General features: G+C 39.1%; 1 protein-coding gene across 2 annotated transcripts in view; it reads right to left on the bottom strand.

The window, feature by feature from the left end:
• Pgant2 (polypeptide N-acetylgalactosaminyltransferase 2) overlaps positions 1-14,439 on the bottom strand; it is a 32,461-nt gene that overhangs the window by 12,324 nt on the left and 5,698 nt on the right. Inside the window, exons 1-2 of one of the 2 annotated variants that reach the window (XM_015180665.2) lie at positions 13,236-13,470; positions 11,691-11,949 (exon numbers count right to left, since the gene is read on the bottom strand). In XM_015180665.2, coding sequence (XP_015036151.2) covers positions 11,691-11,777 — 87 coding nt within the window. In that variant the 5' untranslated portion in view covers positions 11,778-11,949; positions 13,236-13,470. Of the gene's footprint in view, positions 1-11,690; positions 11,950-13,235; positions 13,471-14,439 lie in introns of those variants that run through there. The other variant, XM_015180664.2, reaches the window with a different exon arrangement.

Below are 14,439 nucleotides of genomic sequence, written 5' to 3'. Positions count from 1 at the left end.
GTAAATTAGCTTCTGCACATCAAATTTACAGAAATCTGCATGTTTCTATGTGCATACTTATGTAGAATTTCATAAGCATGTTTTTAGCTAGGAGTCTCGTCTCTCTTTAGCCGTTCCATTCGATGGATATACAGCTAAAATTCCATAGCTCTTGACTTAAATTTTATATATTTCGAAGTGAAATGGGTGGCAAAATTGTTTAGGGAGCACATTATGTCCAATTCTGTAAGTCAAGGCCTCCATAAGTCGAACGTTTTCTTTGGATAGTGGATCGACCTATGGAACTTCCACTGTAGTTTGTTCTAATGTTCACATTTTATTCGAAAACTCAACTTGAGATCTAATATTATAGGGTTTCCTCCCAGTTCCTTCTGTTTTTTTTCTTAAGACTTAATTTTCGTAATACTGAATTCCAGTAATATAATCTGTCCGATTCTAAACACTGAATATCTGTCTCTGTCTTTCCTAAATTACGGAATGACTTTTTTATATATCCCTAAACGAATAAATATGTGGTATTATGTAGAACCATATTTTAAATCCAAATTTAATAGAAATAATAGTTTCACAAATTCAATGATACTCGTATTTTAGTGCTCCATGAATGAATTTTAATTTGCTTATTCGTTAATTAAATATAATGTATTTCCTTCGTTTTGCCACACGTTCCGACCACTGTGCGTAAAGGGAGACCCGGCACATGTCATCAGTCAGGCTACAGTGAGCTCACTCATGGCATGGCTCATGGTCTGGCGTTACAGATACACAAAGAGATACATTTGAGACAGTTCAACAATCAGTTGATGGATGCACTGTTTGCCTAGGGTCTGGTTGGGGTTGGGGTGGGGGGGAGGACAATTTGCCCGAATGTGGAGACATACTCGCATTAATGCGCAGAATTCTGCTATTCCGCTTCGCTGGCAAATGCAATTTTTATTCCACATTTAAATTAGATATTGTTCTGTTCTGTTCTATTCCGTTCTGTGCTGCCTCGGGGTAAATGAGTAGCACAAAATTGTATCTGTGGTGACCCCGAAACCATGATCATCCTCATCATCCGCAGTGGTCGCTGCGGCCGTTGCGGTCAGTGTTTATTTGTATTGGAAATTGGTTTTGGAAACGTATCCATTATATTTGGCACTGTTTTAATTAGTTTATTAGTACAGCCAATGGGGCTAATATTTGACCGCATTTCGAATTTCGCTAATCAAGCTAATAAAACAGATTAAATATTTATTAATGCATTGCAAGGCAGTGCATATTTTTTCGATTTTCTATTATATTCAAATATTTAGGGCTGAACGCAAAGCATTCCCATACCAGTGATTGGGCTTAGAATTTTGATTATGAATATTTAACAAGGTATTTAATTATAAATAAACACTTTAACATTTGCCCACAAGTATGTACTTCATTCCGGGGCTTCAGGGGGTTTTAATAATGGATTCAAAGTAATGTTTTGTATTATTTATGCAGCAGAGAAGGACTGCGCAAACACTTGATTTACTTTAAAGCTGCTAAATTAGAGGATTATATTAAATTTCGACTCTCGAAGAGTCGTATTTGTCGGGGTGCTATTAAAATTCGTAACTGTTTCCATTGCAACTCATAGCAGACTCCACTAACGCCACTACTCTCAGAGCATTGCTAAACCCTCCCTCAAAGACAATCATTGCATGCGACGCAAATACCTGGTCGCTTTTTCTCTTTCTAACCCACACTCACGCTCAACGGCGCTCTCTTCTTCTTGTCGCTTTTGATCCTCTCTGAGGGAGTCGTCTCTCTGCCGACGCGCTCTCTCACTAGCACCTACACAGCAATGGGACAGGCGGCGAGCAAGAACAATCATGCACAGCAATGCGACGGGCAGTGGACGACAACCAACGGTAAATCGTAACGAAGGGCAACGGAAGATAAAACTGCGAACAATTTTGTAGTGAATTCTAGGACAGCAAACAGACCAATTACACTGAGAATTATTTTAGGATATTTACAAGACCAAGAAGTGATTTTTGAACCTCAAAACTATATGTTATGTGGGATTAGGATCAGAATCTAAACTGATTTACATTTGCAAATCGGCGTGTTATTTATAATGAAATGAAGAACTCTGCAATTGGATTGTTTTTGCATCCCGTATAACGTAGCTACTTAATTTCTATCCATAAATCACCCATAACTCTTTCATCCTCCTCCTCCCTTCCTCTCCATTTTATAGCCTGAACATCGGTTTAGCCTTCTTTTCAGCCTTCTCTATCTCTATGGCAAACACCAGCTACTGTTTGGCGTTTCCTTCACGTCTCAAACTCCTCTCATCCGGAAAAGCAAGTCATTGAAAATGTGGGTGGCCTCATCAGTCAGGCAGACAATACAAGTGGCTGCCACAGAGATGCTCGCATCTACAGATCGCATCTCTTGAGATTGCCAAAGCAACAACAATCTGTGATTCGGGTGGTTCTCCTAACAGAGCAGGGTTATTCCCAGAAATGAGAGCAGACAAGCCATCACGCCAAAGAGCTCTGAAATTCTACAACAGCTTGAACTGTTTTGAACTTTTTGAACCCTATTAAAAAATCAAATAAAACCAACTTAAAGTAGAAACTGTAATATCCATTTCCACGAACGTGTTTACGTTTCTAAAACTGAACTGCAAAGGTCATCTTTGTGGCGAAATTGCAAACAATTTAGCTCGAACCCATCCCAAATGCAATTATGGCAAATTTTCAATGTCTAGCCCTCTTTTGAGGGAATAAAGCCACAAACCACACGGAAGCCCACACCCACACCCACACAGCAAACCGAATCACAGTTGGCCACAAAAAAGGAGAAGCAAACTTTTAGCCAAAGCACAAAGCCGGAGGTGAATGCCACTACTTAAGTGGCTAAAAGTGTCCGAAAAAAAAGCGGTGGAAAAAAACCCCCAACAGGCATTTTTGGTATTCAGCTGGCTTCGAGGAGATCAAATAAGAAAAAAGCGAATGGTATGGGGTTTGGTACGGTCGACAATTGGAGACAGTATATCATGCATTTGAATTGTCTGGTTGTCGGGTCTGTCTTCGGGCCGGGACTGGGGACTGGGGACTGGGACTGGGACTTTCTCGAGTTGTTCAATTGTTGTCGCTGCTGTTCGCTCGTATAATCGCTGTTTGGTTGTACTTTCACTTGCCAGAGTTTTAAAATGTTTTTCGTATTTAAATGATAATCTTTAAATTGACATTTAAATGTTTTTTGATCATGAGTCACGGCAGAGGGTTTTCGATGGCATTAAAATGTCAACTTGGGCTTAAGGTTTTGTAAAAGGGATCGTGATCATCGGGGCATCTGTGAACCCAAAATTAGTGGTAGGGATTGGAGTAAAAGGTACCTAATGGATCTCCGTAATAGGCACATTTATATAGTATAAAGATAAGGTTATTCAAATCATATCTAAACCAAAGTCTTATACAAAATATGGGTCAGATTTTGACCCAAATTAAATCAACATCCATCTGCCGCCCATTCACGGAGCTCTTTTTTTGTGCGGCTTGGTTTCTTAACTCGGACAGATGCCATCATTAAATAATAATTATTTAATACCCCCCTCCAAAGACCCACAATTTTTGTGTACGAGTGTCTCACTTTTGTTTTTGTTTGGCTGCTTGTTTGTGTAATCGCCTGGAAGTAGCACTTAAGAGAAGTGTTGGTGTATATTTTGTGTTTTTTTTTTGTTTTGGTTTGGGCGCCCACGGGGCTCCCTCTCCATATGACTGCTTGTTAACTGCTCTTGTAACAGAGAGCTTGTTGTAGTTGTGTATGTACTCGCATGTCTTTGGGTCTCGTCTCCTCCTTTGGGCTGTCATAATGAACTTGAACTTTATGACGCAAAAGACACGTTAAGTTGACGAGTGTTGGGCAAACAGCGATGTCTGCGGAGGAAGTGCTCCTCTCCTCTCCTCTCGTCTCGTCTCGTCTCGTCACTTGTAAAATTCGATGTTGTTTATTTTTATAATTATTGTGGAGTTGGTGGTGCTGGAGCCTGTTTGACGACCCTTGGGTTAGGTCACAAAAATATTTAAAAATAAAAATTATTTGTGTCAGTTGGTCAAGTGGCCAAAAGGTAAAGGTAAAGGTTAAACATTAGTTTGTGTAACAGGTCCATGAATGAGTGGTGTAAGGCCTGCTTATGGCTAGAGGTTACAGGTTTAAAGGCCCATTAGGGGGTTTTAATGATGGGTTAGGATCCCAATTAAGAAAATAATTGAACATATCCAACCTATACTCTTTATCGTTGAGTCACTGAACCTTTTAGTCGTGCTAAGGAGCAAATAAATACTCTAAAGGTTGTGTTATAGATAGTCTAAACATTATGTGAGCTTAACAGTGAGGCCTCGCTGTGGAAGGGAAGCTATTAGTACTCAAAGCCATATAATCCTTATAAACTTGCCTCCAGGATGATCTTAACGATCCATTCCCTGTAAATTTGTTGCCGAATTCCCCCAAATGTCATATAAGCCCTAGTCCATCTACAAACACATTTTTCACTTGAAAATTGCTTCAAAAAAATATATATCTCTTCTTGTTCTATTTATCTTGGTTTCAAGTGCTCTTATTGATGGCTCAAAGTTCATCTTGCGCCAGCTGTCAGTGGCAGTTCCTTGTTGTCCCGCTATATACAGCTACAGATACATGTGCGAGTATATATCTTGTATCTGGCTCTATCTTTCTCTTGTAATCCCTCTGACCGCTGCTCAATTTGTTTTGCCCACGAAACAAAAATCATTTCCCTGCCCGCATTTATCATTGTTATGCCATTTCGGGGTCTGCTGCTGGCTGCTGGCAATAGGAAGCAGAAACAGTCCAAACAAGTTGTAAAATAACAATAAAAATCAGCGAAATGAAATTGAAAGTGGCCCAGAGGCAACTACCAACACACAAACATACAGATCGATGGATACACACAGAAAAGAAGATGATGGGGAGGAGGTGGAGAAACTATAAAAAAAAGTAAAATTATTAAGCGAAACCAAACGACCTTGTCTCAATGCGTTGGGTTACGGTTACGTTGCGTAATGGCAGACAGACTGCGAAAAAGAAGAGCAAAAGGCAGCAGCAGCGACCGCAAAAACCACACCAACTATCAGAAGAAAGATATGGTAGCTTAAGAATGGTCGAAGGTTCAGATACACTTGCATTTCGAGGGGAATTATTGGGGGTAAACATATGAAAACTGTTAGCTATTAAGGCCATTCATTGGTCCTTCTCTTTGCCCTTGAAAGCCACAGGATATGCAGGGACCCATGTACCTTAAAGACTAGCTATACCCCCTTTAAGAGTATATCAAGAGCGTCGACCAATCTGAGCTTCTACAGCAGATGGTCACGCCAGACAGAGGGCAGAGCGGAGACCGGTAGATAACCGGTTGGGGGACCATTCAAAAAGATATAGCCAGAGCCGGTTGAGCGAGAAGTTTGTCACCACCACTCCCCTACCCCTCCGCGCCCTGGTCCCCCCCTTTGCCGACAAATTAGTTGGAGAACAAAAAACAAACTAAACACCCAACAAAAGTCAGCTCTCGGTCTGTCGGTCTGTGCAGATAAGCATCTTTAATTATTCATCGTAAGTCAAAAGGCCCACCAAATGCCAAAGAAGCAAATAAACTTTGTAATTTCCATTGGGATTGGTATCGGTATGGGACCCTCTTTGGGTCGGACTCTGACCAGTTTCCATTGGCAGCAAAACATCAAAAAATCAAGACAACTTGTTTGATAAAATGCTAATTTGTTGGCTGGCCAAAGAGCAAAGGCATTTCTAGACGATTGGGGGTGGTCTTGGCTTGGACTTGGGTGGGTTTAATAGAACACAAATGTATAGATCTTTAACAGTAAGTAAAGCCACAGCTGTGGCAAGTCCATGCCAGGAAAGGCAAATTTTATTTAAATTATTATTGACCTGTGTACCTGCACCTGTGTTTCTGGAAAAGCTTTATTTCAACTACTTTTTTCAATTTTCCAGTGCCATATTTAAGCTGGAAACACTAGAGTTGCCTACATAAAGTCGAAATATGCCAAATATATCGAATATTTGATGTCCGTCAAGTGTTATAATGGAAAAACTATTTCTAGAGGTTTTTTTTTATATAATTTCATAGCTTTTGTTCAGTAAATCATCCTCCAATGAAAACCAGAAGATCTTTCTTCAGTATGCAGTATTTTCTATCACTTTTATTTAGGAACCGTAGAGACTGGGCCTCTGTGTGATATATATTTAATGATGATCCATTTAAAAGTCAAAGTAATTATTTTAAGAATAAAGAATTTTAAACTCTTTGACTCATTAATTCAATATTTCATTTCATTTTTCAAATGTGTATTTTTTTTACCTAAAACCCGTTTTACTGTCTTCAAATGGCAGAAAATTTTGCATCTTTTCTTGGAGACCACATATGTATGTTTCTCCTAACCTCCTGCCCTTCATTCCCAGAGTACCCCTGCTTGAGTGCCTGTTGGACCTTCAGTTCCATTCATTTCGAGTTGATTTCTTGCCCTCTTTCTACCCTCGGACTGGAAACCAGTTTGAGTTCGACTCTCAAGTCCGATCAGCGACGTCACCAGCATCTATTGAACTTAATTGAAATTAATTTCCAACGACCAAAATGTTAATTTCGAGCATTTTCAAGAGCAAATTACTTTTTTTGTTTTTTTTTTTTTGTTTTGTTGGATCTTTGACATTCTTTTCAAGTGAGTTTTTGTTGGCCGTTGGCTGTTGGCCGTAATGCGATTGGGTTTGTCAACCAGAGCGGAACTTGTGCTCTGTCACGCGAATGTTTTTCCGTTTGTTATTTTCTCTGCCTACAGTAATGTATAGATTTAATTTTCCTTCTTTTTTCGGGTGCTCAATGATATGCAGAGCCATAAATCGAACTCATGAGGCGTTAAGGTCTCCGACAGTATTTTGGTTTGAACTTGAAATATATACGCGTATATAGTCGTATATTTATAGCACTTTTTGACTCTTTTTTTTCACGCTCTTTGGCAAGGCCATAAAAGTTAAATGGAAGTTGTTATAATAGATATCCCAGCCCCAGTCCCCCCCGGCATATCGTGGGAGCGCTGCAGGCGAGAAAATTGGAAAGAAAACTTGGTGGGGGGGAGGAAAAAGTTTCTGTAAGAATTTGCATTTTTGATGGCAGCAGCCATTTGCATATGACCGAACCAAACGATGCTCGAACGTCGTCGAGTGTCAGGCATAAGAAAAAATATATTGCTAAGTAGCATATTATTCTGAAAATCATATATATTTGCATATACAATAATACAGACATTGTACATAAGCAGAGGGAAACGTTGAGGTATCCACTATGTTGAAAGATAACGCCATAAAACTGCACTAAAATTGGGATATAGTTGAAATGAAGGGGAAGTCTTTTCGCAATCTATAGCGGAATGTTATAGCTAAATTGAATTGGTGATAAACCCCTATTCCCGCTTTCGTGGCGGCAAATAAATTAATTGAATCAATCATATCTAGGACTACGCCATATATTCTGACGATCATAAACATACTCTTTGATATATGGTATTGATAGAATCATCCATAATCTAATCGGTAGCAGCGTAAAGACAATTAGTAACCATATATGCAGTTGCATGTAACGCCACTTGTTTGCTTCCGCATCATGCAGAAGCGCCCCTCGGTCGGTTGTGCTAGCTTCTGCGCGTAAAAAGCTTCGGCTTGCTGTCGCTTCAGCCACTTCAGGGTGCAGCGATTGCATGTCAACGCCCCAAAGTTCCTATAGTCAGAATAATACCTAGTATAACGGTTTATATTTCCTATATTCTATATTTCCTATTATCAGAATAATACCTAGTATAATGGACTTTATTTGTATTGTTTCTAACGCTTCATGATACTCTTTGAATTGATTCAATAACATCTTAATCTCTAACTGATACGTTTGGAAATCTATTTGAGCTTCTACCTCGATGTCTGCTGATAAACTTTCATACTAGCTCTAGTCAAAGCATTAAGCAATTGAGACTCAACTTTCTTAACTATCAGACACGTATCCATGCATGACCCCAAACAGGCCATGGAGAAACGCTTAGGAGAGCAAGGAGAAAGTTCAATTTGGGAAACTCTATCGAGAAGCTGCGGGACTTCTCAGTGCCTAAAAGTAATTAACGCACAAAAAGCGAAAAAAAGACCAACAAAAAAGGCAAACACTAATCAATTCGTTATGTAAGCAACGCCCTGCTGTTAACAAATAAATTAAATTAAATGTGTGATTGACTTGCGAGCAACTTTTCTACGTTTTTTCCTTTCAAAAAATTGCTTCGATGCGGCACTCACTCGATGAGGATTACGTATCGAGTAGAGGCATGAGAGGGCATAAAACTTCGATACAATTTTATGAATGAAATGTCATTGAATGGCAAATCGAAGAGTTAAGTCATCGTAGTGGGTTGTATATTTTGGTGAGTGGAAGTTCAGCAAGACAAAAAATATGATTAACGATCCAAGGGGGGAACAATGCAGTCAATTACAGATGAAGAAATCCCCATTGTGTCCATAGGAAATAGAGCTGGCTGGCACTAAAACTATTTCTTACCAAAAACCAACCTTAAACACTTTTGGCTATCATCCAAAAACAATTTAAACAGAGCTCATCGGATCATGCTATTTTCGCAGACGAGAAGTGGTTTCAAACTTCAAGTGGTTTAAGATTATCTATCCAATCAGCCCAGAAATACTGATTAAATCCCAAAATACCTGACCTATCAATAGGTCCATTCGATTCTCAGCTCAATCTCGTTCAAGTAGAAACTCGTGGAGTACCCAAAAACTGGCGATTATAAAACAGACTTCCCCTATTGGGCAGCTATCTCTGGGCCATAACAATTTTAATACACTTCATAAATCTCTGACCAACTCTTAATCTTATCTGAAAAGTGAACAGCTTAAATTTAGCCAGTCCAAAAATAAATAATATTAATTAAACTTGGTCCGTGGACAAAAACCAATGACCGAGTGCAGCAGCTTCATTTCCTGCATTTTATTCGCAGCGTAAAAGGAAAATAAATCAAGTTTACATACATGAAAAATGATTTCGGTGCGGTGGAAAAATAAAGAAGATGATTGCTGGCTGCTGCTGGCTGGGAAAATGTAAAGAGAGAGGACCAAAAGCTACCCCTGTAAAGGCCTCATAAGTATGTACAACCATTATATGTGTTGTATGTATGTACATAAATCTCCATAATCGGATTCATTTGCTGATTTACGTTTTCACCATTGAAAGTGTGGTGGAAACGCTGGCATTTCCATTTTCCATAATTATTATTTTCCTCAATTTAAAAATCATTGCAAAGATCAAAAGTGTAATTAACAGAGTATTATTGAATTGCTTTTTCACACTTATTATACATACATATATGTGCGCACAGAGTTCGTGACAGTTGATGAATTTTCACCTTAACATCCCCCCCCATAACCCATTAACAATGTTTTGTACTGTGTATTTACAGAGGCAAAGGGTTACATGGTTTTGGTGGAGAGGAAGTATGGCAGAAGCAGAGGTAATACGTTGCTATTTTTAGGCGAAATCTCTATAAGTATTACATATTTGTTAAAGCTTTAGTGCCAGGTATAATGCCAGTTTTTGATATCAAGTTTTTTATTCCAAGAAAATCTCAGATAATCGGAATATGTTAATTATATTTTTCCGAGTATTTACCTCTTCGATAAAAACATATCGAATAACCAGTTGAACTCAAGTTAGTAGCTACTAAAAGTATACGAAATATGAGCCACCAAGAGCGTAAGACGATACAGAAGACAGCTGTTTAGGCCACAAAAGAAAAAGAGAAAGCAGCAAAGCAAAAAAGAGAGAGTAAACTCTACAACCCCTAAAGGATAACCCCCAGTCGAGGCCCCGTCCTGCCATTTGTTCTTCTTCGGTTCCTGCGTGTCAGTCGCCAAAGGCTTTTGTTGTTGTTTGCAATTTTGATATTTTCATTTTAAATTTTTGTCCAAAGAGCTTTCAATTTGTTCTTTGTTTTTGCTCTCCGAATTCCCGAGCATCTCTCAAAGTGGTCAATAAATTGAAAGGATTTTTTCGCTTAACACAATTAAAACATTTATAAAAGTGCTGCCTGCCATGTTTTAAACAACAAAATAAAAAGCGGCACAAATTTCAAGCCCGTCCCCCGGAACCGAGCTTCATGTCATACATATATGGTCTTGTTTTATTTATTTTATTGAGTATGTAATTTCCCTGTTCCGCCCGCTACAAAAATAAAAAAAGTAAAAAAAATCAACTGGAAATTGCAGAAATAAATTGACATTTTCCCCCCGATGCGAGTGGTGGGCGTGAGAGATTTCCTTCCTTTCCGGTTCGAGGAGGATTTTTATATTTCAGCAGAAAACACACAAATGGAATTTGCTGTCGGCGTTGGTCGTATAAATAAGTAAACAGCAGAAAGCAAATTCAACTGAAGACCGCGTGAGTTGGAAAACAAAAAAAAAGAAGAGCTAAAGATGACAGAAAGACAAAATTCAATTGGAAATTGAAATAGATTGTTAATAGAAAATTTGTTCAGGCAATCGGAATGATAAGAGTCGAAGGATGTGAGGGTTTGAGGGTTAAGATGAATGCTCTTCGAATTGTGGATTAATCTCTGATTGCCGTAATCTATGAAAATGGGAGCCCATGCCTTTGGTAGCCACTAAATCTATAACCTAGAGCCATGGCTGCCCCCTTTTACCTTTTATCACCTATGACACACATTTGTTGAAATAATTTTCCCCAAAACTAAATGAGAATACCAAGAGGGAAAGATAAGAATAACACCTGAACAGGTGGACCCCCATTTACAAAACATTGCTGGCACTGAAAACTGTCACATGTCTGTAATAAATAACACCCCCCCCCCCCCCACCCCCCGAACGCCCTCCGTAAGAGACTTTTATATGACTGCAAAATGACAACCGAAACAAAAAAAACCTAATTAAAAGTTGAAAGAGAAAAAACAACGAAAAAGTGGGATGGGGTGGGTGGAGTGCGATGCGATGCGATGGCACCTCCCAATACGTGCGGCTAATTATGTGCAAAGCGAAAGATAGGGGAAAGAGAAAACAATGGCATATCAAGTTGGTAGCGGGCCATAGTTGGTGGCAATCAAGTAATTACTATGCAAGGCACAGCATACGCAACGGACATCGCGAGTAGCGACTGCCATCGTTACGGCTATGAAAGATGATGATGATCCCCAAGCGGAAGAGGAAGAGGCAGAGGAAGCAGCAACTAAAGGGTTGCCCTAACTTTAAGTTGAGGGCCCCTTACGGGCACCCTTATGAGGTAGGATCTGGCAGGCACCTTCTTAAGGGTGCTGCACAAAAATATAAACAAGTAGGTGGCACGAATAGAAAATGAAAGTAGAGCACACTTTGAAGAAGTGCAGAGGGTTTTCTATACCAAATACTTGTAACAAGTGAGGGTTTGTTCTTGAGGAACCTGTGTTGAATCTGTACTATATGTGGGGGACTGTGAAATATAGCATTTCAATGTGAGTGATTCTATTTTCTTTGATATATTTATTATTGCTCTCTAGGCCAACAGTTTAGTAAGGAGATCTCTCTCTTTGAATAATATCCAAACAATTTCAAGCTATTGCCCGCGGTGGGATCTGAATAGACCCCCTTTTCTTAGCACTTACCTTCTCGGTGCTGGACTGGAAGTAGTAGACCATCACGAACATCCAAATGATGCTCACGAAGACAATCAGTTTGATGTTGCGACGCATTGTGGACAGCTTCGCTTCTCTTTGGACAATATATAGTAGAGTAGAGTATATATCTATCTGTTGTGTGGGTTGAGGAGGACGTATCACGTTCACTTCGGTATTTATTTAGTTACTTTTTTTCTTTTTGGTTTCGGTGCTGGTGTTGTTTTGGCAATTAATTATGCGGTTTTCACTGATGGAGCGGAAAAACAGAGCATTGAGAAAACGTACAAACAAAATGATTAATTGGCAGATCTGTTACAATTTCGATTTCAATTTGGGTTTTCGTTCGGTTTTCTGTAATAATTTTCACCTTCACTTTCCCATTTGGCTGCAAATGTGTTTGCCGTTTAATTGTTTAACTCGGTTTAATTTAATGTAATTGTTTTTAATTAGAGCTCGGCATGAATGCAAAATGATTATCTGCCGTCTGCTGGGGGATTTCCTATCGATTATTTAAATATTATTTTAAAGGGAAATTCGTGTGTGTTTTTTATATATTTGTTAAGATTTAATTACTGTTGGGCAGATGATAGCTGGCTGATATGGTTATCATGGCAGGAAGGATCAACTTAATTGTGGTTTATTTAATGGCAACAAATTTTAATGGCACCTAGCAATGCAATGGCAAAAGAATAGGCCGGAACTGTGCGATTGGCAATCTAAAAAACAAGTGTAAACTTAAGCTTGTTTGCCACTCCCAAACAAGTTGGAATAAATCAATAAAACAGAAAGGAATGGGAGTTACGCCTTTCACAAAATATCCATCAAATATCTAGATTGTATCTTACGATTATTGCCACAAATCTAGCATTCTACCGACCCCTCGAATGTCATTCATAGCTCGTTCTTATTGACACGTACTGCATTGTTTGTTTGCAGAATATATCTAATCCATGAATGGCTTTTATCAGAAGGTTTGCACTCTGATAAGACGCCCACAGCTACTGGCCATCTGCTGAAGCGTTTGTCAGGTATTATATCACGAGCACTTAATAGATGTTAATTAAATTCTCACAAATCAATTTCCAAATTTGGGTTTATTTTTGGGCTGATGTCTGGGAAAAGGGAAAGTAAGGCACAGCTGTTGATGTGATTTCCGTGTGGGCGACTCAGAGACAAATAGGAAACATTACGCATACGCACTGATTACCGGCCGATAAGATAAGATTTTCCTTGGGTTCCCCCAACAGGTGGCATTTTTTGTCCTTAATTAATTGAAGTTTTTAAGTATAATTTTCATTAATTTCTGTGTGTTCTTTCACTGTAATTTTCGAGTGTTCTATCTGTGAGGCAAGCTCCTCTGTGGCCCGTAGTTGCACATGATAAACCACAATCACAATCAGGGGCCTACAATTGACCGGCAAATGAACGTTTTCTTTGCCATGGCATTTGTAGCCATTCAGTGGAATTATCTTTCGAGTTTATCGTGTGCCGTTGCGCCAGTCGCTCGCTCCTATTATTGCATTATTGTATTACCGTTTTGTCGATTATTGTGACTGTTGCTAGCCTATTCCGCTGCTGTCCGTGGCAGCCGCGCTTTTGCCACCAAAAAAATAATGGCTTATTTTTTGGGGCGCACACGAGACACGAGAAACGAGAAACGAGACGTACACCACACGGAACACGCTTCCAGACGGGACACGAGGCAGACGGCGTCGCACAGAGAAATGGCCCAAAAGCGCCGTGGACGGTATATTTTATGCTGCTGGCGGCGCTTCTACTTCTGCCGCTGCCGACTGGCACTGGCGACTGGCGAGGCGACTGTAACCGTATAAGAGTGTGCGTGTATAAGAGTTTGCGGAGCTTGCTTGGCCGCTCTCTTGCTGTGCGATAATGTGCGAGTTGTTGCTGCTGGCTGCGTTCCCCCTTAGAATGTATAAGTTGCGTATGGAATGCGCTTTTTTGGGAGTTGCATTTCGAGTTTTTGGTAACATTTTGACACTTCTACACAGACATCACTGTGTCGTATAAGATCGAAAAAAACAAGTGCTTGTAAAAAACACCAATTAATTTTTGAAAATATTCAAAAATATATATTCCCCTACAGCAGATTTTGGAGAAAATTGGACACCTTTATTAGGTACCTTCCACTGAATCCATCTGTACTTTCTATTCATATTTCCCTGACCGAAGATTAGCAAATTTGTCTCCTAATTTCTGTTTAATTTGTGGGTAATTTTCAAATATTTCCAAAGTGAAATTATATTCGAAAAATAAACATTTATGCAATTCTGAATTCTAAGTGTACGAGCGATTATTTAAGTTTGATTTTTAATGATTTTCAACCTATGTATTTCTGCTCTAGATAAAACAAAGATTAATGTTATAAAATAAAGCTATTAATTAATCACATTTAAAGCCAATTGTCACCCGATTTAGTCAGTCATGAGATTAAAATACTCAACTAATAGGAACCCCCCCCCCCCCCCCCCCCCCCCATCATAAAAATACATTTCAATGACATTATTTGTGCATGACTTTTACAATTTTATTTGTTATTTTTAGCACGTAATTTTCTTTGAAATTTCTATTTAAATTGGTATCTTTTAATTAAATATTTTCTTTCATTTTTGTTCCGTTTGAACTTGTTTGCCTTTCGGTGTTTTTTCCCCTTTTTATTTTTTGTGTGAGGTGCAACATGTGTGCACTTTTTCGAAATTAATGTTTACTTTTTGATTCA

This window comes from Drosophila pseudoobscura, chromosome 4 (genome assembly GCF_009870125.1).
Source record: "Drosophila pseudoobscura strain MV-25-SWS-2005 chromosome 4, UCI_Dpse_MV25, whole genome shotgun sequence".
In the NCBI taxonomy this organism is placed as follows: Eukaryota; Metazoa; Arthropoda; class Insecta; order Diptera; family Drosophilidae; genus Drosophila; species Drosophila pseudoobscura.
This window is presented reverse-complemented; position numbering and strand designations above follow the sequence as displayed.